Raw genomic sequence first — 25,264 nt, 5'->3', positions numbered from 1 at the left:
GCATAACACGCTTGGGTTAAACTGAATAAAGGTGCGTTTTACATTACTTGCAGCAAGAGGATGGGTTTAGTCACTCTTTAAAAGCCCAGGTTTATCACAGGACAGCATCCATGACAAAAGCTATGTGTACTTTCACTCCTTTGACAAACTTTAGAGTCATCCTGCATAAATTCAGGAGGATAAGGCTCTTGCCAGGGTTGTCCATCTGTCCCTTCTTCCTCCCTCCCCTCCAAGTAAATACTCAAGCACCAACCCTTTTTCCTTTTCTGATCCTTTTCCCCCTAGCTCCCTGGCTAGAAGCTGTTTTAAGCTGTGCTTGTCAGCGTGCCCAAGATCAACAGCACTTTATTACATACGGATCAGAATTTTAACATTTAGAGTAAAGGTACAAATCGGGTACTTTTCATCACAGCTTTTCTCACAAATGAATTATACTTATTTATTCCTGGACTGCAACATACAGGGAGCATATGAGCAAGGCCTGGAGCACCTGAACAGATACTTACATACCATGAAAGAGGAAGAAAAGGCACAGCTGCTGGGACTTCTCACCAAATGCACCTGAAAAACAACAACTTACGGTTTAATATTTTGAAACAGTTTCTACCATTATGAGCTGTATTTTCCACTTCAAGTATTCGCACACCAGTGCTTCCCCATCGCTCACAATATTTGCTTCTTGCATTCTAACACTTCATCAGTTGTCTCCTTTTCCACTTCCAGCAGTCAAAGCTGGGCAGGAGAGCAATTTAACCTGGAGCCACGGAGCAGCTGCCAGGTGCAGAGCTCTCCACTTGTAGCATTCTCACAGAGCAAAGACATCTGTCTGAAATATGTGAGCAGGGAGACCGTAAGCTTGTTTGTGCCCTCAGAGACACAGCGCTGCAGTGATTCTGTGTTTCTGGAGTGTCTCTGACTTACACTGCTAAGCATAAGAAAATGGGCCTTGTACCTCTTTGCCATCCCCACCATTTCCAGTCTGCATTTTTCTGTTTACATGCTGGTGTTTCCACCGTTCATTCAGGTTCACTGATCTTTGTATGTTCATGTTTGTTTTGTTTTGTATTTTGGGGGAGAAGGAGCATTTGAGCTTTTTGTTAGCCTCTTCAGAGCAGCAAAGATTTCTCTTAGCATCAGTCTTCATTCGCAGGATTTCACTACAGGCTGGCACGGCAGAGCAGTTTAAGGCAGAACAGCTAGAAACAACACATATTGAAGCAATGACCCATAATGCAAATAGCAGCCTTCCCCAGAAGCATTTTTCAATACCCTGGGGACACCCAGAATTTGCTGACTACTTGATTCATGCTGCCCCAAATTCCTGACATTGCCTAAGCAAGCCACAGAACCAGGAACTAAAAAGATTGTCTTCTGATGCTTTTTCTAAGGCTGCCGCCTTTGTTTTCTTAGAGCAAATCAGTTTCTTTCCTGCCTCTCTTTTTTTCTGATCAGAGGAATGTAAATTTAAATCTCAAGTCCCAACGGAGAGGGATTTGTTAATTTTACAATATGCTATCCAAGAGTTTACAAATAGTTCCTCCAAAATGAGCACCTGGATTTTATTTCGTTTACAATGATCCAATTAGCAACCATCTAAGGAATTCTGAAAAACTGCAGGGTGTGAATATAGTGGCTCAGAGAGATTTGCTTTTCTAAATCCAGATGCAACCCTTGCAGGAGGAAATGTTCAAAAAAGAAAAATAATAATCCACACCTAGTCCAGCCAAGGTGAGGGGCGCTGCCCATCCCGTGCTTGTCTGGATGACAGCCTGCATGTATCACCTGAGAAAAGACAAATGCTACTATCATCCAGTCTCCTAAGCTTCATCCATCACTGCTCTGCCAGGTTGTGGTGGTGTTTTTTGTGTGTCTGAGTGGTGTTTGTTTGTTTTAAATAAAAGTGGATATTATACTCCTCTACCAATCTACATGATGGTAAGAATTATTAAGCTTGGCACGCTGGAGAAACATTTTGATTTGATCCTAGCACAGCCCTGTGAACATGTTTTGTCTCTCCCAGCAGTTAGTCCTACAAGGCATCCTGAAGACATCTTCTGCCCTACGCGCCTGTTCTGAGCCTGCTGGGATGTTCTGCAGTGCACAGGCACCATCACACCAAGCACAGCCTGGAGGCCACCACCTCCCGTCCCTGCCTCAGGAATGATTGCATCTGGTTTCCAGAAGATGCCAGCTTGGATATTAGCCAGCTAGCGAGGCAGAACTCTGAGCACCTACAAATACATTTCTGAATCAAGGGAAGGAAGAGTAATTTTATGATTTCTTTCCCACACTTGATAGTGATCTGGAAAATAGTATCCCCCACTTCTGGGAACCAAAGTACCTTAAAAAAGGCCCCAGAGCAGAGTACACGTCTTATCTATGTGAAGGGCTATGTAGGTAGACAGCATTCTTTTTGTTTTATCAAGTATTACTGCCTAACTGTGGCTTGGCTATCTGCAGGAAATAGGCACCAACTCTTTTTGTTACAGTCACATTCCTCCTGAGTCATGAAGCTTTGGCTGAAAAAAGTCACTGAGTTTAGTTTGTTTTCCTGTTTCTAGCAGTGCTCTCAGTTCCAGGTCAGTCTGAAATGATTAACAGAGATCTGCTGCATCAGCCTTCAGCATGGGCACGAGGTTATCTCCTATCAGCCTTCAAACAAAGAAGCGAGAGGCTTGTTGGAATAGCCAGTGTTCAACAGGTCACTGCACAGAAAAATGTCTCAAGCTGGATGAAAAGGCAAGAATTTGAACAAATGCTGCCCTGAAACAAGAACAGCAGTAGCATCTTTCTCTTCATTCGCATATTCTCTTTGCTGTCATTGTGTACAGTTCTGTCCTGCAAAGTCTGCATAACACCCAATCGCCTCTTGTTTACGAATGTGGTTTGCCCTTCGATTCTCCATTAGACAAAAGCCGTTGAACTGAACAATGAAGCAATGTCATTTTAGGAAAATTGACTGGCTACACAGTGCCAAACATCCCATTCCTCTCTGTCCAACTCACTGGGTTCTGGTGTGACTTGCCATTCACTGTATTACTGTGCTACGCTACAGCTCCTCTGCAGGGAGGGAGCAAGCACACATCACGTTTGTGAAAATAAAGGAAGGGTTCAAATTAATCATGGGTCAGTGTACAGCAGGCTTGCTCATTAAAGCAGAATTCAGTACAGAAGAAGAGATCCTGTGCCTCACATACACAGATGTACAGAGTAAAGAAAGGTTTGGTGTCCAGCTCTGCCCTGTGCAGCTAAGCAGAAACCAGGAGATGTGCAGGGAAGGACCAAAGTGCAGCCAGCAGAGACACCCTGTTCCCTTCCCAGCTTGGTGCTGAACAGGGCTGACCCTGGGTCAGCAATAGCAGGTTAACTCCTGCACGGGGTGAGATCCTCACACTGCCGCTACACCAAGAAAAGATGGAAAGACCCTGCTAAGGCTGTTTATTACCTATTAATTTACTAACACTGTTTATTACCAATGTCTCTCCTTCACAGAAAAGCTTTTTAACAATATTGATCCTCTAAGTTGTCATATTGTTTCCTGCCTAACTTCAACAAGTTCTGGAAGAGGTTCTGCTCTCAGACCTCTGTGCAATGTCTTTTGTTTAGCCTTATCTAACAAGTCCATTCCCCAAACTCAAGAATGGGACACTTAAAAATTTTACTCACCAGGAAGGTTTCACCAGAGGAAATGCAAAGGAACTAGTAGCTTTCACACAGGCTTTTACCATCTCATTAAGTCCTCCTTAATCTCATTAAATCCTCCTTAATGAGACCTTCCTCACCTGCTGCAATCACCCTCCCATTCATTTGCACCCACCAGCATGCCGCTGGTGTTTTCAAGGCTGTCTCAGCTCCTAATCTTCCCTCCCTCTTTCCTCATAGCTATTCTTCCATCTGCACCGGGTAGTGAGGTATCGCCTTCCCCTGCTACCTTCCTCGGAGGACAGCTCTGGACCACAGCTCCGGCCAGCACAGTTTCTGCACTCAGAAGGCACGGGCTTTGGTTTTCTGCCCGAGGGCTCACCATGACAAAGCCTCTAGCCAAAAGTCACCCACCAAGTCTTTCTGAGCTCTTCACCGAGATGTTTTGGCTGTACCGTATCTACCTCGCTCAACTCCAAAGTATTAAAGACCTCACCGGACTGCTCACCCTGGTCTGCCAATTCACCCCAAACACCCTGGCTGTCAAAACTTGCTTATCCTCCGCTCTCCCCGTGCACAGCCCCGACTGGCTCTGTGCATCCCAGCCCTCTTTGTACGAGTGGGGCTGTCCGCTCGCCCGCGGAACGGCCCCTCCGCAGGGCCAATCCGCCCCGTGCCAGCAGGGCAGCCGATTTGCACCTTTCTCAATAACTGCAAACACCAGGGGGTTCAGGCTGTTCCTGGAGCCCAGCGCCACCCATCCGATCGCATCTGAAAGAGCCTTGAGAGCAAAGCTGCGTCAGAGGGCGGCACAGCTGCCAAAATGTTGTTCAACCTCTTGGGATTTTTTACATGCCTTTGGAAATTTTTCTTTCCCTCTTTTTTTTTTTTTTTCTTTTCATTCAAGCTTTTCTAGATACGCACAAGACAAACATGAGTAGCAGAGAGAACGAACAGCCTGCCTTCTGGTTAGGAATGAGGGACTACCATAATTATCAATGTGATAATGAGACTGAACACGAGGGAACTCGATAGGGGGGAGATTTATCTTGGAGCCAGTCCCTGGGCATCCCAACCCCGTGCTGATGTGAGCTTGGCTTCTCACAGCACAGAGGCTTGGGATCAGACCCTGGGTGACAGAACCATTCCTATCTCAAGTGCATCCTGCGACACAGCGATGGCTGTGACCCGGTGGTTACCACAGATAAAACATTCCCTTCCCCGTTTTTTTCCCCACCAGTATTTTGACAGCACTCTCAGAAATGGCCACCTGAAAGCTCTGTAAGTCCTTTCCCCATCGTGCAGGGAGATTTCGGCTTTGTAAAGGCACACTATTTTGCTTAGCCATGATAATGTGCCTCTTAGATTGGAGACAACTTCTGGGAGAGATATTGTGCACGAGAGAGGACAGTTCAGTTGTGGCTCTGAAGTTCTCCGATGAAACAGGGCCGGGATGCCCTAGAGAAGGTGGTGCTCTGTAGGGCAGTTACCTCCCGGTATTGCAGTGGCAATTCCTTAGCCCACCCAGACACTCTGCCTCATTTCAGTCATGTCCCATGGGAAGCCTGTACCCACCTTGCATGCCCAAACGACCCAGAAAATTGCTTCTCTCCTCCCACAAACTGGGCCAATGCTTCAAGCCCTGGCCTTTGAGGGTGCTGGGAGACACGACAGGAGGCCAAGGCCTTTGTCGCAGTCTCGGAGACGTCTGTCACAAGGAATTACGTGGGCTCTGCAAACAGATGAAGAAAACCCAAAAGAGCAAACGACGGGCTGCGCAACCTTGACACTGCAATCAATGCTGGAGTTTACCACCAGGAGCAAGCAAACAGCCCCGGCGTCGCACGCTGCCTAGCAAACATTGCACTTTTATCTGCGTGACAGGCAGCAATTTGTGGCAAAGGGTAAAGCTTGCTGTTCGCTCATGCTTGACATATGGATGGTCTCGTTACATTCCCTGATCTCCGTGGGATTATGCATGAATTTAAGGTTAAGCACACGCGTGCCGGCAGGATCACGACCTTCATTTAATATTGCACGGCCCAGCAGACCCATAATTAATCCCTACCATGTTCAAGTGACAGCTCTCACTCAGTACAGTCATCCACGCAGAACAGCGAGGTGCCTGTAAATTCATACAGTCAGGCTGGGAGTATTTCATCTTTTTATCTAGTTGCTCAGCTCAGGCGGATTACTGAGTGTTTTATCACACAGGCAACACAGCAGGCTGGGTATGTTTTAAATAAGTTTAATGGAGTTTAATATTCGTTCACCAACGGTACAAAAAGTCAGGTTTCAGCTACCTAAGGACAAGAAGGATGTCAAACACACACAGACAAGCATTGCTCAGAAATATTTAGGCTGCACATCAAACCCAAGTAACTGGAGCGCAATCTTATAATTCATCCTGCCACACATCTGCAGAGAGGAAAGATGAATATTTTACTGGCTAGTCCAGATCCTACAGAAATACACATTACTATTTCATTTAACCCTGTTTCTTTAAAAGATGCATCTGTGAGAGTGCTTCTGGATGGATCCCACTGCATGTCCAAGCTGCTTCTTTTTAATTTAATCATTTTTTACTTAAGCTTTAGCAGCCCGTGCACCAGACTGGTATGATACATGGGAAAGGATGCTTGTTTTTTTTTTTTTTTTTTTTTTTTTTTACAGATTTAATTATAAGGGATTTATGGAACAGCTCTCTCCCCTTCCATCCTCTTCTCTGGACAGCCTCAACACCGACACAGCTGCACCCGATTTTGCCCCCTGGTGGAACCCCAGAATTTTTGCATCTTGGCAAAGACCGGCTGCCAGGAAAGCCTGGCAAGTGCAGGGACAAATTCTCCCAGCAGCTCGCCTGCCCTGTACGAGTGCGCTGCAGGCAGGTGTGCCCAGCGGAGGAGCAGACAGGATTTGGTCCCGTCTGCCTCCCTCGGGCACGTACAAGGTGACCCTGGGCTGGGCTCGGCTGAGGCCGTTTCTCACGGCGTGCAGGGCGCCGGAGAGTTCCCTCCTCGGGAGCCCTGGGAAAAGAGGAACATAAAGGGAGCCCTGTCAGCAGTCACAGTCCCACTGAGCTTTATAAAGGGTTGCCTGCGAAAATCCAGGAGCTGTGACAGACCGGCAGCACCACCCACCCGGTGGTCGCCCCCCCAGCACAGCCCCCAGGGACGCCGGGAACTGCAGCAGTTTTCCAGCAAGGCAGGGCACAGCCCGAGGGGCTTTACACCCAGCAAAAAGATGGGTACATGGAAACAGGCAGCCGAGGAAGGGGCACGGGGAGGAAAATGCTGCTACTCCAACTTTCTGCCCTGCTGCAGCTCCAGACAGTTTTCTGGTTAAGTCTTGGTAGGACTGAGACGACCCCAAAAAAAATCAGATCAGCTTGTGAGCGTGCACGGCCCTTCGCAGCCTCAGTCCTGCAATTACAGCTCTGAAAGGAGGGGAAACTGCAGAGAAGGGAAAGGAACTGCCCCTCCAGCCGTGCCGGCAAAGCAGAGCACGCTCAGGCCCTCGGGACCTCCGCTTCCGAAGCAGACCTGGACTTCCTCCTGCTGGTCAGGCTGGCCAGGACCGAGTCCTCGCTGAAAGCCCCTTCGAAGGTCGACAGGATGGACTGGCGAAACTTCTCCTTGAAATCCGGCCCCACAAACACGTACAGGATGGGGTTGATGCAGCTGTTGAAGAAGGCAAGGCTGGAAACCAAGGGGATCCCTATGTAAAGGGCCATTTTCATCTCGTGGCTGGAAGAGTTTTTGGATATTTCTAGCAAGGAGAAGACGTGATAGGGGAAATAACAGAGGAAAAACGAGGCCGTGACAGCAATGATAATTCTGTACGGCTTGGCGGAGCTGGCTAACTGCCTGCTTTTCAGCTTGACGGCCACGATGCTGTAGCAGAGGAGGATCACCGTGAAGGGGATGAGGAAGCCGCAGAGGAATCGGGTTATGATCATCGCTTTGTGCCGCATCCTCCACAGCCTCCGCGTTGCCTCGGACGTGTAGTCATCGGACAGCGCGAAATTATTGTAGCAGCTGGTGACGTTCCTGGAGCTGACCACGGTGTCACGGAAGACGAGGTAGGGGGAGCTGAGGAGGAGGGCCAGGACCCACGTCCCCAGAGCAATCCTGGCTGCCAGCTCCGGGCTCCTGCGGTTGTGCGACCACACGGGAAAGGCCACGGACACGCAGCGGTCCATGCTGATGACCGTCAGGAGGAAGACGCTGGCGAACATGTTGAGGAAGGCGATGGTGCTGTTCAGCTTGCACAGGAGCTTCCCGAAGGGCCAGTGGAAGCCCAGCGCGGTGTAGGCGATGCTGAGGGGCAGGAAGAAGGTGAAGATGAAGTCGGCGATGGCCAGGTTGAGGAACCACACCGAGTTCACCGTCTTCTTCATCTTGAAGCCCGCAATCCAGATGACGAGGCCGTTGCCCGTCACCCCCAGCAAACAGGCGACGCTGTACACCACCATGGAGAGGACGTGCATGCTCTTCTGGAGGCCGGAGTAGTGATCGTGGGCAGTGGCGTTCCCAGGAGGCACGGTGGGGGAAGTGCCCGGGAAGGGCGATGGGGAAGAAGAGACGCCCTCCATCGCCGCAGGCCAGAGTCCTGAAATCGCAGCAGCACACACTGCTATTAGCTGCAGCTCCTACAGCTCAGGAGAGCAAGTCTTTGCTAGCAACTGTACACAAAATGTATATACAAAGCTGGAATATCCATTTAATATAACTTCATAACAACCATCCTTCTCTATAGCGTCTGCAAAGCTTCAGAACGGCAGAAAAACGTTTGTGAGGCGCAAAGAATTCAAGCAGGATTGAGCAGGATCCCAGTGAACCAAAACAGAGGGAGGAGGGTACTCTGAATGCCTTGGGCTGATCTGATCCCGACACGTCCCAGAAGGGACGGTACTGACAAGAAGGGGAGCCATCTGAGCAGAAACTCAGCAACCGCGGGGGCAACTCCCACTGCTGCAAGCAAAAACCCAGGGATGCATCAAGACAAAACCAATTACACGTCTCCTGGGAAGTCCCTGCATCCCTGCAAAGCTCGTCACCACTGGGTGACTGTTGGTGGGCTGACCGCCAGCCCACCAACACTGCGACACATTTTAAGCCAGAAAATAAATGATGATAAAATAGATTTTTTTTGCTTGCAGCTCCTTCCATGCCTGAAGGCCCACAGCAGCCTGGGCACTGTGGGGCAGGGGGGGGTGGCATTGCCTGTGAACGGCCACACGGCCCCGCCACCGCTCCGCACGTCTCAGGAACCACCACCGCCCGAGAAACCAGCCCAGGTTTTGCTGTCGGTGGTGTCAGAGCACCCACGGACAGCCCACAGCAGCTGTCAGGGGCCAAAACCAGAACCGTGGAAACCCAAATCGCACAGCCGTGACAAACCCCTTTGGATGACCAATGCCAAATAAAGACAGTAAAAAGCTTCTAGACTGATGAAGCTAAAACACCCTTCCTTCGACAAATACCTTCTGAGGACGCGTCCTCTGCTAGGCAGAGCGATACCCAAGGTGTGTCCTGGTGCAACAGCCAGTCCTTTACCCAAAAACCTGCCTCCACGAGCTTGTGCTTCCCCGTAGCCGGCACCTGCCTCGGTAGGACCCACCACAGTGCCGTGCTCCTCGCCGCTCTCCCTCTGGCTCTGCTCTGTCCCCCCGTCTGGCTCCCCTTTGAGACACCGCTCCTCTCCGCCGTGACTCACGGTGCCTCGCTCCATTTTTCCATGGCTCGGGCCCACGAGGCGTTTAGTAGGATCCCTCGCTCCCTACCCTCGTTCCCCATTTTACGGTGCCTCGATTTAACCCCTGAAGCTCTGCCTGGGGCACGGCCTCTCAGGCCAGGTTGGCCAACCCAACTTGGGCTCGAAGCGTGAAGACACCACCACCCCACGCCCACCCGTGGGCCTCCCCCTGGGGCACCCCTCACCCCACAAAGCTCCACGGAGGGGTCGGGGCGCGCTGTGCTCCCCACACCCTCACCCGCAGCCCACGCCACGACCCTGCCCCATGCCCAGCGGGACCCCCGAGCTCAGGACCCCACGCCGGCCATCACCCTATACCCAAGGGGGCCAGGCAGGGCAGCTGGGAGCCCCGCAGCCGGTGGGGACGTGGGGTGCCGGGGGGGGTCAGGGTGCCCTGGGGGGGCTCCGGGTGCCGGGGGGGGTCGGGGTGCCCGGGGGGTGCCCGGGGCCGAGCCCCCCGTGGCCGCCCAAGGTGACCCGTGCCCGGCGCGCCACGTGCCGGCGGCGCCTCCCGCCACGCCTCGGCAGCGACCAATGGGAGGCGGCGGGGGGGAGCGGGGCGCGCCGCGGATTGGCGGAGGAGCTTCCGGGGCCGTTGCACTACTTCATTGAGGAAAGGCGGAGCGAGGCGCTGATTGGTGGAGGCGCGGAGGGGGCGTGCCCGAGCTGCCTAGGGTAGGCGCGCGGCTTCCCGCGCGGAACCGGAGCGGGACCCGCACCGCGATCGGGGCTGGGATCGGGAGCAGGATCCGGATCAGGGATCGGGACCAGGATCGGGCCGGTAGGGGCCGTGCGGGGCCGGCACCGGGGTCAGGGCCGGGGGTGGCGGGATGGGAAGGGGCAGCTGCTGGCCCCCCCGCAGCCTTGCGCGGCCCCGGGAGCCTGCCCGAAGCCAGCCCCTGCCCCTTCCTCGCCGCCACCCGGCTCCAGCGGCTTGGCGCAGGCTGGGCACAGGCGAGCCAAGCGGGGCGCTTAATAACCCGCTCACGGCTCCGTGCTAGCCGGCCGGGGGCACGGATAACGAGGCGAGCTGCGTGCAGCCGGGGGGGGAGCGGGGCTGTCGCGGCTGCTCCAGGGCTTGGGGGCTGCGTGGTGACACTCGCAGTGGTCACCCTGCGTTTAAAAGGTGAGACTAAGAGAGAGGGAAAGGTGTCGCTAAAGCTGCCAATCTGTTTTGCTCCGCTAAAACCTTGGACAGGGTAGGGGAAGCCCCATGAAGCTGGCTGGGCAGTGCCCGGGGGGGTCGGCGGTGGGAAGGTGCCCAAAACGGCCAAATCCACAACTAACAAACCGATCTGAAATCGGCAGGGAAATATCGAGAGCCCTCAGTGCCTTCCGCCCCCAGCAGGCCCAAGCTGTGGTCGCTCCCCCAGCATTTCTGGGGAAGATGCAGGACGGGAGCAGACCACGCAGGGACACGGTGCAGAAGCCCCCAGCCCCGCTGCCAGCCCACGCACGTGCCACCAGCTCCCCTCTCCGCTTGCAGGTGACCTTGGACACGGCAGCAGATGGCGAACTCGGCAGCGAACTCGGGCCTCCCTAGTGCGGAGCTCTGGGCCTCCCACAACAAGATGGTGATGGAGCCGCTCGACAGCAACGACCCGGAGGTGAGAGCCCCTTCATGGCACAGCAGCCGCTGGGGACAGCGACCTCCTCGGGACAGGGACAGGGCCCAAGGCTGAGCTGGCGGGACTCGTCCATCCTCTGTGCGAGAGGAGAGAGGGCATCCTCCAGCCACCTGCAGCCACGGGGCTGTAACTTCAGGTCTGCTGCTCACACGCCCCTGCCTGAGGCTCAGACATCTGTGCCAGGCCCAGCTTTTGCTGTAGCCACCCAGCAGTTGCCCTTGACACTAACCCAAGTGCCAGCTGAATTATCTGATGGCTGTATGGCAGCTTGAAGCCCCAAGATGTGGCAGGACACGTGTGAACTGCTGGGATCAGCTGCACCCAGAAGGGATCTCCTCTCCCTCCTGCAGTACCTTTCCAGGCTGCTCTCCGCTGCCCTGTCTCTTCTGAGGGTACATCCCGAGCACCCCACCTGCACGCAGTCAGCACAAACAAAGCTGTTTCTCTCCCCTCCCAAAGGTGCACAGCATCATCAAGAAGGAGAAGCAGCGGCAGAGGCTGGGGCTGGAGCTGATCGCGTCGGAGAACTTTGCGAGCCGAGCGGTCCTGGAGGCCCTGGGATCCTGCCTGAACAACAAATACTCCGAGGGCTACCCAGGACAGAGGTAGGGGGCTGGGGAGAGCCTGACCCACTCCAAAGCCTCGCAGGGAAGGGAGAGGAACCACCCACACCGCCACGTCCCCCTCGAGACCTTATCTCTGGGAAGGAAGCCACGTCCTGGTGCTGGCAGCCAAGCTCCCCCAGGGCAGGATTTGACCCTCTCAGCTCCTGTCCTTGGCCACATACTGGACGATCTCAGCAGGGTCAAAGCTGTGGCAGCTGCTGTAAACACAGCACCCTCCTGTTCTCCCCCGCTGGCACAGCACTGGGCACACGTTTCTAAATAAATGGTTCGGTTTTAATCCCCTGAGGTTTGCTCTCAGCAAACACCAACCCCGCTGTAACCCGTGCCCTATTTTCCGGCAGGTACTACGGGGGGACCGAGTTCGTAGACGAGCTGGAAAGGCTGTGTCAGAAGCGAGCCCTGCAGGCGTACCGCCTCGACCCCCAGAAGTGGGGCGTCAACGTCCAGCCCTACTCAGGTAACGGTGCCCTCGGGAGAGCCAGGCTGGGCTGCGCCATCCCGACGCCCGTAACCGCCCCGGTGTGCTCCCACCGCAGGGTCCCCCGCCAACTTCGCCGTGTACACGGCCTTGGTGGAGCCTCACGGCAGGATCATGGGGCTGGACCTGCCCGACGGGGGGCACCTGACGCACGGGTTCATGACGGAGAAGAAGAAGATCTCTGCCACCTCTGTCTTCTTCGAGTCCATGCCCTACAAGGTATGGACGGAGAGCTGCTCCGGCTGGAGCCAGGGCACAGCCGTCGTAATTTCAAGAGGCAGCGTTGCTTAACAGCAACAGCAGCTGATCTCCAGCCACACCAAGGTGGCTGAGTCCTCCTCTTCTCCTCCCAGGTCAACCCCAAGACGGGTTACATCGATTATGACCGCCTGGAGGAGAACGCCCGCCTGTTCCACCCCAAGCTGATCATAGCAGGTAGGGATCAGCCCTTAAAACATACTGGGGTCGCTCCCTGATGCCAGCGGGCTCCTGCAGATGACTGCAGCACCAAGAGGCCTCTGACACATCCATGCCGGCAGGAGCTCGTGTCCTCACCTGGGTTATCCTGAGCTGCATCCCGGGCTGTCCCAGGGCCCCCCAGCACCCTCTCGTGTCCCCAGCACGTGCCATCTCCCCGCAGGCGTCAGCTGCTACTCGCGCAACCTGGACTACGCCCGCATGCGGAAGATCGCCGACGCCAACGGCGCCTACCTCATGGCCGACATGGCCCACATCAGCGGGCTGGTGGCCGCCGGCGTCGTGCCCTCGCCCTTCGACCACTGCGATGTCGTCTCCACCACCACGCACAAGACCCTGCGGGGCTGCAGGGCCGGCATGATCTTCTACCGCAAAGGTGCCTGAGCTGCCCTGCTCCAGCGGGAAGGGCAGGAAGGTCTGGGGCCTCCTGCGAGCAGCTGGGGAGCTTCAGAGGCCCGGAGCTGAAGAGGAACGACCTCGGCTCCTTCTCTGAGTCGCCACGGGGCGAAAGAAGGGGGCTGAGCTGCCTGGTGAGCCCCGCCGCCTTCCCCTCCCGCAGGCACCCGCAGCGTGGACCCCAAGACGGGCAAGGAAACGCTCTACAACCTGGAGAGCCTCATCAACCAGGCGGTCTTCCCCGGGCTGCAGGGGGGCCCGCACAACCACGCCATCGCAGGTACACAGCGCCGGGCTGGCTGCCCGGACTTGCACTGGCAGTGCCGCACATCCCCACCAGCTCTCCCGAAGACCCTCCAACAACTTTTGGAAGCCCCCCAGAACTCAGCCCTCCCCCCCCCCCTCCCCGGGCTTTGCCTCCCCGCAGGGATCGCCGTGGCGCTGCGGCAGGCCATGACGCCCGAGTTCAAGGCGTACCAGCAGCAGGTGGTGGCCAACTGCAGGGCGCTCTCGGCAGCGCTGATGGAGCTGGGCTACGACATTGTCACGGGTAAGGAGCGCTCGGGGTCACCGGCACGGGGCCGGCTCCTGCGCACGGTCCCAGGTCCAAGCCAGGCCTCCAGGGTGTACGTGCACAGACGCGACGGGCAGGGCGCTGCTGTAGCCGTTCCTCAGGACTCTATGAAACTATTTCTTACCAGCTTTGCTAAGCAGCCCCTTCCCCAGGAAGGCACCCTTCTGCCCTCCGGCTCCGGGGCGGGCCCTGGTGAATTTCCCACGCCTTTTCTTGCTTTAGTCTTGATCGGGAGCAGCCTTTACCCCAACCTCCCGTCTTCGCAGGGGGCTCCGACAACCACCTCATTCTCCTGGACCTGCGCAGCAGAGGCACGGACGGCGGCCGGGCCGAGCGGGTGCTGGAGCTCTGCTCCATCGCCTGCAACAAGAACACGTGCCCCGGTAGGCACCCCGTTTCCCCCATGCCTCCTGCTCCCAGCTGGCCCCCAGGCCACGCAGAGCTCCCCACGGCGCTCCCAGCCCCGGGGGGCCAGGCCAAGTCCCCGCACACGGCAGTCACGGTGCCCGGCCCGGTCACTCCCTCGTTCTGCTGCAGGCGACGTCAGCGCCCTGCGCCCCAGCGGTCTGCGCTTCGGGACGCCGGCTCTCACCTCCCGCGGCTTCCAGCAGGATGATTTCCGCATGGTGGCTCAGTACATCCACAGAGGTGAGGCTGGGGCAGCCAGGACACCAGGGACCAGGCTCGTGGGCGTGCGGAGCCGAGTCGCAGCTCCAGCTGCAGCCTGGGCACTGCCCGGCTCCTCCAGGAGAGCCGCTGCACTGGCAGCAGGCAAGATGCGGGCTAAGCTGGGCAGCTTCCCCCCAGCAACTGGAGAGGGAGAGCATACGAGCGAGGAATCCCTGTCCCAGCTGCACATCTGGATGCGGGAGAGGACATCTGGCCACAGCTGGGGCCAGCCCAACCCTCTGCAGCCTCCCCCCTACGCTGGCAGGGGGCTGGATTAGAACCGCACTTCTGGCAGCCTCGGTGCAGCTGTCCTCACGGGTCCCCCGGTTCCCATTTCCCGGGACAGGACATGTTACGGGGCAGCGAGTGCCTCGCAGCCTTGCTCCTCCTCTTTCGAGCACCTCGGGGAGCAGCCCCAGCCCTATGAGAGCTGGGATTCCCCACGGCAGGGCTGGGAGAGCCGCTGGATGCAGCGGCTGCGGGCGCAGGCAGCGGCGCTGCGGCCGTGAGGGCTGAGCCAGGCGTCTTCCCCCCCCGGCAGGGATCGAGCTGACGCTGCGGGTGCAGAGCGACATGAGCCCCAAGGCCACGCTGAAGGAGTTCAAGGAGAAACTGGAGGAGGAGCAATACCAGAAGGAGCTCAAGGCACTGAAGGTGGAGGTGGAAGCCTTCGCAGCGACCTTCCCGCTCCCAGGGCTGCCTGTCCTGTAAGGGGAAGCACCCAGAGCCACGAACCCAGGACCACGGCGCGCACACACCCCCAGTCCCCGAGCCCAGCGCCCCAGAGCCTCCTCCCTGCTGCTGGCAGTGGCTCCGCGCAGCAGATCCCAGCAGATCCTCGTTTGGCTCTTCTTCCTCACCCCGTTTCGGAGGCAGGAACCCCTCTGAGCACAGCCCCCGCAGGGGCACACCACCCCTTCCAGCAGCAGACGTTACCGGCGGGTCTGAGCAGAAGGAAACCCCCAGCCTCAGACGGATTTGGGTTTCATCCAGCTCTGCCCGGCTGCGGGAGCAGCAGAGGAGGTTACAGCCCTGCCTGGCATGGTTATCTTTGCCAAAACCCCCTCGCCCAGGGTGGCTGGGGGGGGTGGAAGAAATGTGAATCCACCCCCAGGAGCCAGCACCTTAAAAAGCCTTCCTGGCTTCAGCATCCCAGACTTGCCTTTGGACGCGTGCACCAGCTCTGCCTTCGTGCTTGCCAGCCTCCACGTGCCTTGACAAGGCCAAGCCTCGTCGCAAATCCCCCAGGAACAGCCCTCCTGGGCCTGCCGGGCCACCTCCACTGCTAGCACCAGCCCGAGGCTCCAGGGGTTTCTCAGACCTTCGGTGGAACCATTTTTTAATGAGCACAGTAAAATCAAGGATTTAACCACAACGTACGACCAGAATTATAAGCTTTAAAAAAAAAACCAATTTTTCTTTTTTTTTTTTTGTATTTCAAAAATATCTGAACCCAAATAAATAATTTTTTTTTTTTTTAAAAGTACATTTCTCAGACTAGTCATTTGGTGTTAACATCTGTTAAACTCTTGTGCAGGAACACTTACGGCACGACACCGAGACATGCTTCTGGGATTTCTCCCGGTCACACTCGCTCTAACTACTGACGCAAGCATTCGGCACACACAGGCACGCACACGTAACTCAACATGCAGGAATAGGATACAGTGCTTTAAAATAAGATGAGAATTCATCGCAGCCTCCTGGCGGCCCTCGGAGGCAGCTCTGAGCCCAGCCCCATCCCCATCCACGCTCGCCCCGTGCCGGGGCGAGCAGCGGGGCTGGGTACCCTGTGTTTCTGCCTTCCAGTTAAACGCACCTCGGCGAGCAGCGGGCAGGTTTGTGACCCCTGCGGCTCCGGCAGCGAGTGCTAAGCTCCCTCGAGTACCAGGGTAGGGGCTGTCGCTCAGCCTGACGTTGTGCTTTCGGGGCACAGCGCGGAGCAGGCACTCTCCTTCAGCCCGTGCAGCCTGCCGAATTGCCGATCGATCACGTAGGTGCCTTTCCGAAACGCTGCTACGAGCCCCGTGTCCCGCAGTGGGGCCTGCCCAGCTCTCCAAGACGCCAAACCAGCAGCGGGGCCTCCAGTGCTGAATGAAAACCGAAAAACGTGCCTGGGAGGAGGGAGCCGTCAGCTCTCCCTCCTCCAGCGCCTCTCCCACCCCTTCCAAAATGGTTAATATTGCTCGAGTATAGGCAGTGCTTCCCTAGCCAAGGCAAGACAGCTCAGGAGCTGCTAAGAAGTGATTGCTAGTGGACGAAGGTAAATCCGAGCGCTACTCTCTGAGAAAGGAAACCTGTGGAGGGTTAGTGTCGCCTACTCCTATGGCTGACCATCCTGGTGGCGGGGCTGAAAGCGGCTCAGAGCACGGAGCAAGCAGGGGGGCTCCAGAGGCAGGGGAGGAGAGGAGCACAAACACAGCCCTGCAGCCAGCCACGGGAGGCCTTGGCGCTGATGAATTCTCCGGAGAAACCCGTCCCCCCAGCAGCCAGCAGCGAGGAGGGAGCCACAGGCAGCATGCAGGAGGCTCAGGGCAGGCAGAGGATCGTGGCCATGCACAGCACCGCCGGGGCTGGCAGAAGGGGGGCCGGCATCGCGCTGTGGCTGCGAGGAGCCGGCCCTGCTCGTGCTGGAAGGACGGCGGCGTGTGTTGGTACAAGGCGCGTAACACACCGGGATGCTCTGCGGGAGCTGTGAGCACTGGGAGCTTCACTTGCGGGAAGCCTGCGGACGTTGGAAGCCAGTGAGGTACCAGGGAAGGTGAGGAAAGTGTCTTAAAGTGCCGACAGAGGGATCTTCACCGTGCAGGCAGATCAGAGAGATGGAAAAATGAGCGAGAAGGCAGGAGCTGGGCTCCGGAACCACCAGCGGCACTCCGGCCCCCCTCCACTGCCACCTCCGTCGAGAGGCGCGGGAGCATCGGCGAGCACAACTCCCCGCCACGGGACGGCGAGCTCAGGGGTTACCCGATCCACGCCCCGAGCCAGTTTTGGAAGGGCACGCGCTCCCAGGCTCCTCACGGCCGCAGGTGACGCAGAGCTCCCGTTTCAGAACGGGCCACGGGCCCTGTAAAGCCCCCGAGGCGTCCTCCCGAATCCAGAGCTGCTTTGTGGCAGAGCGATGAAGCAGGTCAGGCGGGTGGAGGTGCAAGCGTCGCCCAGCACAGCCTCGCACGTCAGTCCTATCGGGTGGGCAGAGGGAGAAGCCAGCGGTGCCTTGTCTGCCGCTGCACGAGTGCGGCTGAATCCTCCAGGTAAAGACCGCCGAGCGCGAAACCAGCCGTCCCTGGGCGTCCATCCTGCCCTGATCCTGAGCTGTCGGCCTGCAGGAAGAGAGACGTGAGCCAGCAGGAAGAGTCCGTCCCTTCCTCCTCAAGCCCAAACAGCGCCAGGATGTCTTCCAGCACAGACCACGAGCCGCCGTGATGAACAGAGCCACGGGTCAGGTAGGGTGCGGGGAGCTGAGGACGTCCTGGTGCCACCTGAGGCGCTCCTTCCCCCGGGGAGCCTCGCCTCCAGTTTGGAAGTCGCTCAGATGCGCACGAATCGACACGAGGACGCCCCGAGTCACTTCACGAAGCGTTCTCTGCGGACACGGAAGTTTTTCACCAGCAGACCCGGCTCACGCGCGACAGCAGCGTACGGGAGGGCGCAGAATCACGAAGGGAAAGGCTCTGAGCGCGCTGTCAGGGTGCGCGGCCCGTGCACACAGCAGCTGACGTCCCGGCATACCACTCGCCTTCGGCAAAGGCAAAGCCGCGCCGCGCCCCAGAAATGCCCCAACAAGCCCCTCCTGACCTCGGAAACCTCCCTGGAGAGCACCACGAGCTCAAGCACCCCGACTGCCTCGCTGTAAGTCCCTACAAGTAATGCTAGTGTTTAAACTAAACCCTCTGCCCCGTCGGTTTGTGCCTCCTCAGCTCCCCGAGAGCCCTTTCCAGGCAGGGAAGAGGCGGCCGTGGGACCGAAGCGTGGATGCCGGCAGCAGGAGGAGAGCCCACCCCGGGGCAACTCCCTGCCTTCAGGGCACGGGTTTCAGAGCAGTTATCCCAGCAAGTTCCAGCGGGGTCGAGCTCTTGCTGACAAGCCCCAGGCCACACAAACTTCGCCAGGCATGGAAGGCTCGCGTTCTGGTGCGGCACTGCCTCGCGTGATCGTGGTAAACAGAGGTTTTAAAAACAGGCAAAACAAAACAAAACAAAAACCAAAATCTTCAGCTCATCTTGTAAGACCACAGCTGTTCTCAACACGTAATCAGAAGAGTGCTAAAAAGAAATAAAAGCGAGGCTGCTTTCCCAGCAAGAGCTTCTTCTCTTGCTTCGAAGTGCCGCTGGTACCGCAGGACTGGGACGGAGCAGGGGCTGCAGCCCCGGACAGGCAGCCAGCGACAACTCCCGGGGGGCTCCCAAGGGAAGCACCGGGCACGAAGCTCCCAGCACCGTCAGGAACAACCTCCCGGCAGCATCGCTGTGACGGTGGCACAGCCTTCCTGGCACTGAGAGCAACGCGGGAGCTTTGGAAGGGAAGAGCTGCGGCTCTGCCCCGTCCAGAACTACCCAGGAACGAGAGGTAGGTGAGCCATGGCAAAGGCTTGGCGATAAAATAAATCGGCACAGCCAGAAGCAGCATGCTGGGACGCTGACCCCGCTTTACCACCAAGGTCAACTGCCCAACAGAAAGAGGAAAAAAAAAAACAACCTGTATGGACACAACGTGGAACCCAGTCCCTTCCTCCCAGACCTCTCACCAGCTGGGCTCACCGTCACGCAGCGTATCTTCAGCTGAACTGCACCGCTCGCTTCCCCATCACAAAAAGCCCCCAAAAATAAGGCTCCCGCCTCCGTTCAGCTCCCACCTCTCCTGAGGAGGCCCACCTTCGGCCTGAAAAGCTCTGAGGATTCCTGGTCTCCCTCCCACCGTTCTCGGCGGCCGCCCAGCACGCGGGAGGTGACAAACGAACAAGGCACGGTGCTACATTCACGGCGGTGCTAGCGCCGGCCTGCTCAAGGAGCCCCTTCCCTTTCCAGGTTTTAACAAAGCTGAGAAGCTGCCAAACGCTTTCCGGAGAGAAGCGGGCCTGCCTTCACCGCTGCCCCTCAGGCCCAGGGATTTTGGGAAGCGCCAGGAAACTCAGGAGATGCAGAGGGACACCGCCAGCTACCGCTTCGCGCAGGTAAGCGCCCGCTGCCGTCCTGCCAGGGAGCTGCTGCGGGCACAGCGGCGCCACCCCACGCTCACGTCGGGCTCTGCTGGGTTAAAACCTTCACCGCTGGGTTAAAACCTTCGCCGGCCTTTGTGTTTCCCCTCTGATCTCCAGCCCGGCCCCGCGGAAGGGAGCGGGAGCACTTAGGGCTCCGGCAGAAGCGTGGAGAGCGCTGCCTATCCGGGGGCTGCACCTCGCTACGCGCCGCTCCCAGGCCAGCCCATCTCCCTCTCCGTGCCGTAACGCCCCAGGGTGCTACCACGATACGCCTCGGAAGTTACCGGTGCCCCTCCTAACCCTTCGAAATGGAGCGCCCAGCGTTCCGCGTGACGGCACACCCACGCTCTCGGCGACAGGAAACCTCACAAATTCAGCCCCCCGGACACTGATTTCTCGGGAGCAGAGATGCTCGCAGACACGCTGGCTTCTTTGCCCCTTCCTGATGGATGACAGCGACTGCAGACGGCATCAACGTCAAGCACGCGCGATGGGTACCAGGACCCGAGCGTGCAGGCGGACGGCCCACGGGACGCTAGATTTTGTACAAGAAGCTGGGAACATAGTCAAATCTGAGCAGGGGATTCGCCCCCTGGCCGGGTTCCTGAATGTACTGCAGCTTCAGCAGCTCGGCTAAATACTGTACAATTTTCAGATCTTCATTGGCGAGGCCCAGGTGATGCTTCAGAAAGCTCACCCTGCGGCTCGCGACGGCTTCCTCCGGCTCCCTGTCGGCGACGGGAAGGTGCAGGTGGTGGCAGAAGGCGAAGAGGAAGGCTTTGGAGCACAGCTGGGTGAGGACGCTTTGGACGTGCATGTAGTAGGTGCTGCCTCGCTTGATCTGGGTGCGGTGGTCCGCCAGCCGGGCCACCACGGCGCCTTTGTAGAGCGGGCAGCGCAGGGTCTTGCTGTCGGCGTCCAGGATGCTCACGTAGCGGCTGTAGCGGCTGAGGGCGTGCAGCACGTTCACCCCCGCGGGCGAGGCCGTCCTGGAACGGCAAGAGAGAGAGGTCACGGCTGGAGGAGACCCGAGGGACGCGCAGCAGACCGCCCGTGCCCGCACCACGCGCGTTTTCCCTCTGCCTTAACTACCCACGAGGTGTCTCGCGAGTTCACAAAGCCTGGCGTGGACGAGGACGGCCGAACGGCCTCCCCAGTCCGCCGGACCCCGAGGAAACCCCGACCTCCCCGCTCCAAGCACGTGTTGCCCTTTGGGACAGTTCCTCCCTCGCAGAGGCGAAAACGAGGACGGGGAGGAAGCGAAGCGACATCTCTGGCGACCAGAAGCGGATCTGGCAGCTGCTGGCAGCTCCTGGATGCGACAGCAAGAACCAGGAACCTCCCTGCCGCAAGTTCTGCTTTCCCCCCACGTGGCTGCTTGGGGAGGGAGCTGCCCCGGGGCGAGGAACAACCCCTCTGCCCTCCCTTTGCACAGGGAGCCCTCCGTCAAAATTCCCTGGGCATTTCTCACCCAGGTGCAAACCCCCGGCACGCTCACCACGTACGATTACTCACCAAGCCTAAATTATCGTTATTTAAATGCAAGCTACGAGCCCACGCAACCTCTTCTGCTCCTCAGCTCCGTCTGGCTCGGATCTCCCTGGGAGAAGCAGCCCAGGAGCACCCCGTGCTGGTGCGAGAGGTGCCCGGGCAGCTCGGAGAGGTGCAGCACCCCCACAGCCACGCGGGAATCATTTATTTGGCCCCCCGAGTTCCTTCCCTCGAATGGTTTGCTGAGAGCACCTGCCTTAAACTCACCGCTCACCCTCCTCTCTGTGGAATGTTAATTAAATGACTGACACGCGTTACAGGCAGCTCCTCAAAACGCTTTTGTTTATAAAAACAGCACCGAACCGCAAGCGTTCATCAGCCACCGAACACTCCGGGCTTCCGAAGACCTCACCAGCAGAGCTGGGAAGCAGCTGCCGGCTGCCGTCAGCCTCCCCAGCACAAAAACCAAGGCGAGCTCCCAGCTGGGGCGGTTCAGGCAGCCACAACCACCAGACACCAGGCTAAGCAGCCCAGGAAGCAGATTTCTGGATTTGGACTCGGAAACACTCCGTCAGGGGCCGTTCCAGCCGGGCTCTGAGCCACGGGCATTCTCCTCGCCACTCCGAGTCACCTTTGCCACCACGGCGGCAGCAAAGGGCGTTCGTTCCCTGCCGTACCTGCGCCCCGAGCGCCGGCACGCATCCTGGCCGCGCACACAGCAAGAAATCCTTTTCATAACAGCAACAAAGGAAGGGCCAGAATCTTGGGAGCTGAGCAATCGCTGCTTGTGAGCGTCAGCTCTGCAGCCACCTGCTAGGACCGGCTGGTGGAGGAGGGATGTTTGCTTCAGTGACGCTCTGAGCAGGAGTTTCCCTTGCATCTGAGCCGCAGTTCCAACTCCACGGCCCGCTGAGCTCCCCAGGCATTTTTTTTTCCCTGCACTAAAGCACATTATCAACCTATTTCCACACCTGCAGCCCTCCAAGAGGGGCCGGCAGCACAGCGAGCTTTGCACCTCTGTCCTTCACCAGAAATACAGGTGCCACAGGACATCTGCTCTGGCACAAGCTATTCCTCCAGTTCCTAACCAATTTCGAACCTACCGACCTCGTCGCTGCGTGCTACCGCCTCATTTGGGTTCGCACGCAGGAAAGCTCCCCGTACCGAAGCACCCACCTCAGAAGAACATAGCTAGAAAGGTTTTCTACAGCCAGAAACGTTGAACAGAGTTTTGGAAGGAGCTGGGGAGGCAGCAGAGCACACAAGCCCTCCAGGAGCGCTTTATTTTCAGGCCAGCCAGGAAATCGACAGGACTCGCGTTCCTTCCCCTGCTTTGCTAAAGCAAGACCTAAAACATCACGAAACCCCGTGGCCAACCAACTAGCCTGAGCCAGGCGAGCGCCCAGCAGATGCTTTGGAAGATGAACTCTCCGGCGAGGCTGGCTGTAAGGGAGCAGACCCAGCACCCTCCCACAAACGCGGCCCAGCAGCAGAAATCCGTGGCGGCGATCACGCAAAGAGAACGCCCCTGCACGCCAAACCCTCCCCGAAACTCTCGCTTAGGGGGCCAAAATTTTATCGTACGCCTCAACGCCAAGCAGCCAGCAGACCCCCCGATATCTACCTCTGGAGCCCGACCAGCTTCCACTTCTGGAAATCCACCACGTGCAGCGGGGCCGTGACCCAGTGCTTCACGGGCTTGGCGTAAACGCCGCAGTTGGGCACAAAGATGGAGAGGGCGGTCACGAGCTTCTTCACTATCGCCTCGTCCTCCCCCAGCACGATCAGGGTCCTCCCGCTGAGCAGGGAGTAGATGGCGGGGTGGGCGAAGGGGTACTGCCTGATGAAGCGCAGGGCGTTCTGCCCGGCTTTTTTTTTGTGCCTCTCGCTCGCCGGGCACGGGGGGTGAGCGGGCGACGGCGTGCGGTCGGAGCAGGTGGAGGCGGCGCTGCTGATGTAGCTCGTGGAGTCCGAGCACTCGTCCAGGCTGGTCCTGCTGAGCTCCCCGCCGCCCGCCGGGTAGCGCGAGTCGAGCTCGTGGGGAAGGAGCCCTCCCGGCACGCCGTCGGGGTGCGGGGAGCCGGCGAAGCCGCCGCACGGCCCCTGCTCGGCTTGCCGGTAGGGCTGCGGGGGGATCCTCACCACCCCGTCCTCGTCGCACAGCTTGGGGCCCAGGCCGGGCAGAGGCTCGAGGAAGCGGGGGCTCTCCTTGCCGATGCAGCAGGCAGAATCAACCTGCGCCGGGTTTTCCGGGTTCGAGCCGTCCTCCGGCTCGTTGGCGTCGTCCGGGTTTAACCTGGGGGTGAAGCGAAGGCCTCCCTCCTCATCGTCTGCGTAAGGTTCCTCGTTAATGGCACTTGGGTAGCTCGCTTTGAAGTCTTCCGGGATGAGCGCCTCGGAGGGGCAGGTGCTGAGGACCTCGATGCTGTCCTCGCTGACGGTCCTCCTGCTGCCCACCTTGCTCCTGCCCGCCTGGGGGCTGGGGCTGATGGGCAAGCTGGCCTGGCTCTCCGATTTCGTCAGCCCCGACGCAGATTTCTCCGTTCCAAGAACCTCAATGCTCTCACCGCTGCTGATGCTCCCTTTAATGTCGGCATCGAGATAGTCCAGGTTCTCCTGGTGTTCGAAAGTTACGGATTCGGTCATCGCGGGTTCCGGAGGGTCGTCGATGTCCTGCTCCATCTTGATGGGCACGCACTCCACGCTGGACTTGTAGGACCCCAGGCTGATGACCACTTTCGGGGTGGGGGACTCTTCCGAACACTTTCTTTCGATGGCGTCTTGGCCAAGTTCCTGGCAGCCTCGGTAGTGCTTTTCAGGTGCTTTTTCATCGAGAAAAGAGGCGTCTTCGAAGAGGAAGTTAGTTATGCTTTGCTGCTTCAAAAGCGCCCTACTGATCTGGTTTGTCAGGAGGTAGCACACGTCGCCCCTGAACGTCCTCTCGATCTGATGCAGCTGATCCAGGGTCTGGGTGAAAAAATAAATATCGCAGAGCTCCTCCAGCGTTTTCAGCTTCTTGTCGAAGCACTTGGCGGACTTGGCTTTGATGAGTTTGGGGGTGTAGGAGGGCACGTGGGAGTAGGGGGTCGTCTCGCCCGGCTCAGCGAGGTCGGAGGCAGCCAGGTCCTGGTCGCTGCCCACGCTGGCCTGGTCCGGGGCGCACTCGGGCTCGTAGGGGTGGAAGTCGGAGTCCTTCAGCTTCCTGTAGGGGTAGGACCGGATCTGCTTCAGCAGGTCTTGGTGCTCGATGATGGACTTCTCCACGCTGGCCAGCTCGTTGGCCTTTTCGATGGCTTGGGTGGTGTAGTACCCTTTGTCATTGGCTTTCTTCTGTATCTCGGTCTCGCTGTGCAGCACGCTCCTGGTGTAATCGAGGTCCTTCAGCTTCTTCTCCAGCTCGCTAGCGAAAGCCTTCCTGTTCCCCGTCTTCAGGCACTCGGAGGCTTTGGAGAACTCGGCCGAGAGCTCCTGGAACTGCTGCATGATCTTGTGCTCGTCGGCCGAGATGTAGGCCATGCAGAAGGGCCTGACGAAGCCGCGGGCCTCCAGGTCGTAGAGCGTCAGGTGGTGCACGTAGGCGAAGGCGCCCTCCTTCGAGTCCCCCAGCACCACCTTGGAGTCCTCCACGAAGTTCAGCTTGGGGTAGGCGCAGCCGGGCGGGTGGCCCACGAAGGACGCCTGGTAGTCCACCGACATGATGCGCAGCGAGAAGTAGTTGAGGTCGAAGCTGCCCGGCACCTTGGCGTCATCGGGGACGGTGAGCAGGGGCTGCGGCCCCACCTGCTCCGAGAACTCGGCCACCAGGATGAAGTCCCGCAGGAACTTGGAGCCGCCCGCCCTGGCCCAGGGGCTGGCGCCGGGCCCGCCGAAGGGCGCCAGGGGCACCGAGTACTCCTCGGGCAGCGGCGGCTCCCTCCACGCCTCGGCTCCCGCCGCCGCCGCCGCCTCCTCCTCCTCCTGCCTCGCCAACGCCACCACGTCGGGGGCTCCGATCATAGCGCCGCGGGGCCTGCGACCGGGCCCAGGCTCCGGAGCCGCGGAGCCGCCGAGGCCGCACCGGGGCAGCCCCGGCCCCGCTCCCCTCACGGCCGCCGCGGCCCCGCCGCCATCTTGGGCTCACATGACGCCCGCCCCGCCGCCCGGAGGCCTCGCCGGGCCTTAACACCGGCCCGGGGCGGGGAAGTGGGGGGGGGGGGCGGCGCGGGGTGACGCGGGAGTTGTAGTTCTGGCCTCGCGGCGCCGCTCGAACTGTACTCCTCCCCGCCGCGCGGCATCACGGGAGCCGCAGTTCTGGCCTCGAGACGCCATTATGATTGTAGTCCTCCC

The 25,264-nt window shown here is 58.3% G+C and overlaps 3 protein-coding genes across 11 annotated transcripts; 1 reads left to right on the top strand and 2 right to left on the bottom strand.

The window, feature by feature from the left end:
* Positions 1–5,877: 5,877 nt before the first annotated feature.
* LOC121078552 (chemokine-like receptor 1) lies at positions 5,878–9,969 on the bottom strand. The gene is made up of 2 exons (XM_040574853.1): positions 9,128–9,969; positions 5,878–8,253 (listed from the first exon to the last, which is right to left on the bottom strand). Exon 2 carries the CDS (start codon positions 8,234–8,236, stop codon positions 7,151–7,153), a length of 1,086 nt encoding a protein of 361 aa, XP_040430787.1. The 5' UTR covers positions 8,237–8,253; positions 9,128–9,969; the 3' UTR covers positions 5,878–7,150.
* Positions 9,970–10,042: 73 nt separating this feature from the next.
* On the top strand, positions 10,043–22,306 carry SHMT1 (serine hydroxymethyltransferase 1). 9 transcript variants are annotated; one of them, XM_040574849.1, is made up of 12 exons: positions 10,043–10,180; positions 10,886–11,006; positions 11,487–11,632; positions 11,995–12,110; positions 12,190–12,350; positions 12,485–12,566; positions 12,772–12,984; positions 13,168–13,284; positions 13,432–13,554; positions 13,845–13,961; positions 14,116–14,226; positions 14,789–17,921. In XM_040574849.1, exons 2-12 carry the CDS (start codon positions 10,908–10,910, stop codon positions 14,956–14,958), a joined length of 1,455 nt encoding a protein of 484 aa, XP_040430783.1. In that variant the 5' UTR covers positions 10,043–10,180; positions 10,886–10,907; the 3' UTR covers positions 14,959–17,921. The 9 variants fall into 9 exon arrangements, 8 of the variants coding, with proteins under 8 accessions (XP_040430783.1, XP_040430780.1, XP_040430782.1 ...); XR_005824629.1 differs by adding an exon at positions 22,197–22,306 and having other exon boundaries at positions 10,061–10,180; positions 13,168–13,554; positions 14,789–15,573; XM_040574848.1 differs by having other exon boundaries at positions 10,061–10,180; positions 13,168–13,291; positions 13,322–13,554.
* SMCR8 (SMCR8-C9orf72 complex subunit) lies at positions 19,271–25,056 on the bottom strand. Its single transcript, XM_040574841.1, has 2 exons — positions 22,563–25,056; positions 19,271–20,436 (listed from the first exon to the last, which is right to left on the bottom strand). Exons 1-2 carry the CDS (start codon positions 24,932–24,934, stop codon positions 19,983–19,985), a joined length of 2,826 nt encoding a protein of 941 aa, XP_040430775.1. The 5' UTR covers positions 24,935–25,056; the 3' UTR covers positions 19,271–19,982.
* Between the last annotated feature and the right edge of the window lie 208 nt (positions 25,057–25,264).

The sequence above is a fragment of the Cygnus olor genome, chromosome 15 (genome assembly GCF_009769625.2).
Source record: "Cygnus olor isolate bCygOlo1 chromosome 15, bCygOlo1.pri.v2, whole genome shotgun sequence".
Taxonomy (NCBI): Eukaryota; Metazoa; Chordata; class Aves; order Anseriformes; family Anatidae; genus Cygnus; species Cygnus olor.
Note: the sequence above shows the minus strand (reverse complement) of the source record. Positions and strands in the feature narration are given on the sequence as shown.

Bases quoted from the DNA above. Each gene is read 5' to 3' on its own strand.
- LOC121078552 (XM_040574853.1), bottom strand. From the start codon at position 8,236: ATGGAGGGCGTCTCTTCTTCCCCATCGCCCTTCCCGGGCACTTCCCCC.
- SHMT1 (XM_040574842.1), top strand. From the start codon at position 10,908: ATGGCGAACTCGGCAGCGAACTCGGGCCTCCCTAGTGCGGAGCTCTGG. The intron at 12,985-13,167 runs GTGCCTGAGCTG...CCCCTCCCGCAG, and splicing joins CATGATCTTCTACCGCAAAG to GCACCCGCAGCGTGGACCCC. The intron at 14,227-14,788 runs GTGAGGCTGGGG...CCCCCCCGGCAG, and splicing joins GGCTCAGTACATCCACAGAG to GGATCGAGCTGACGCTGCGG.
- SMCR8 (XM_040574841.1), bottom strand. From the start codon at position 24,934: ATGATCGGAGCCCCCGACGTGGTGGCGTTGGCGAGGCAGGAGGAGGAG. The intron at 20,437-22,562 runs GTAGATATCGGG...TTGCCGTTCCAG, and splicing joins AAGCTGGTCGGGCTCCAGAG to GACGGCCTCGCCCGCGGGGG.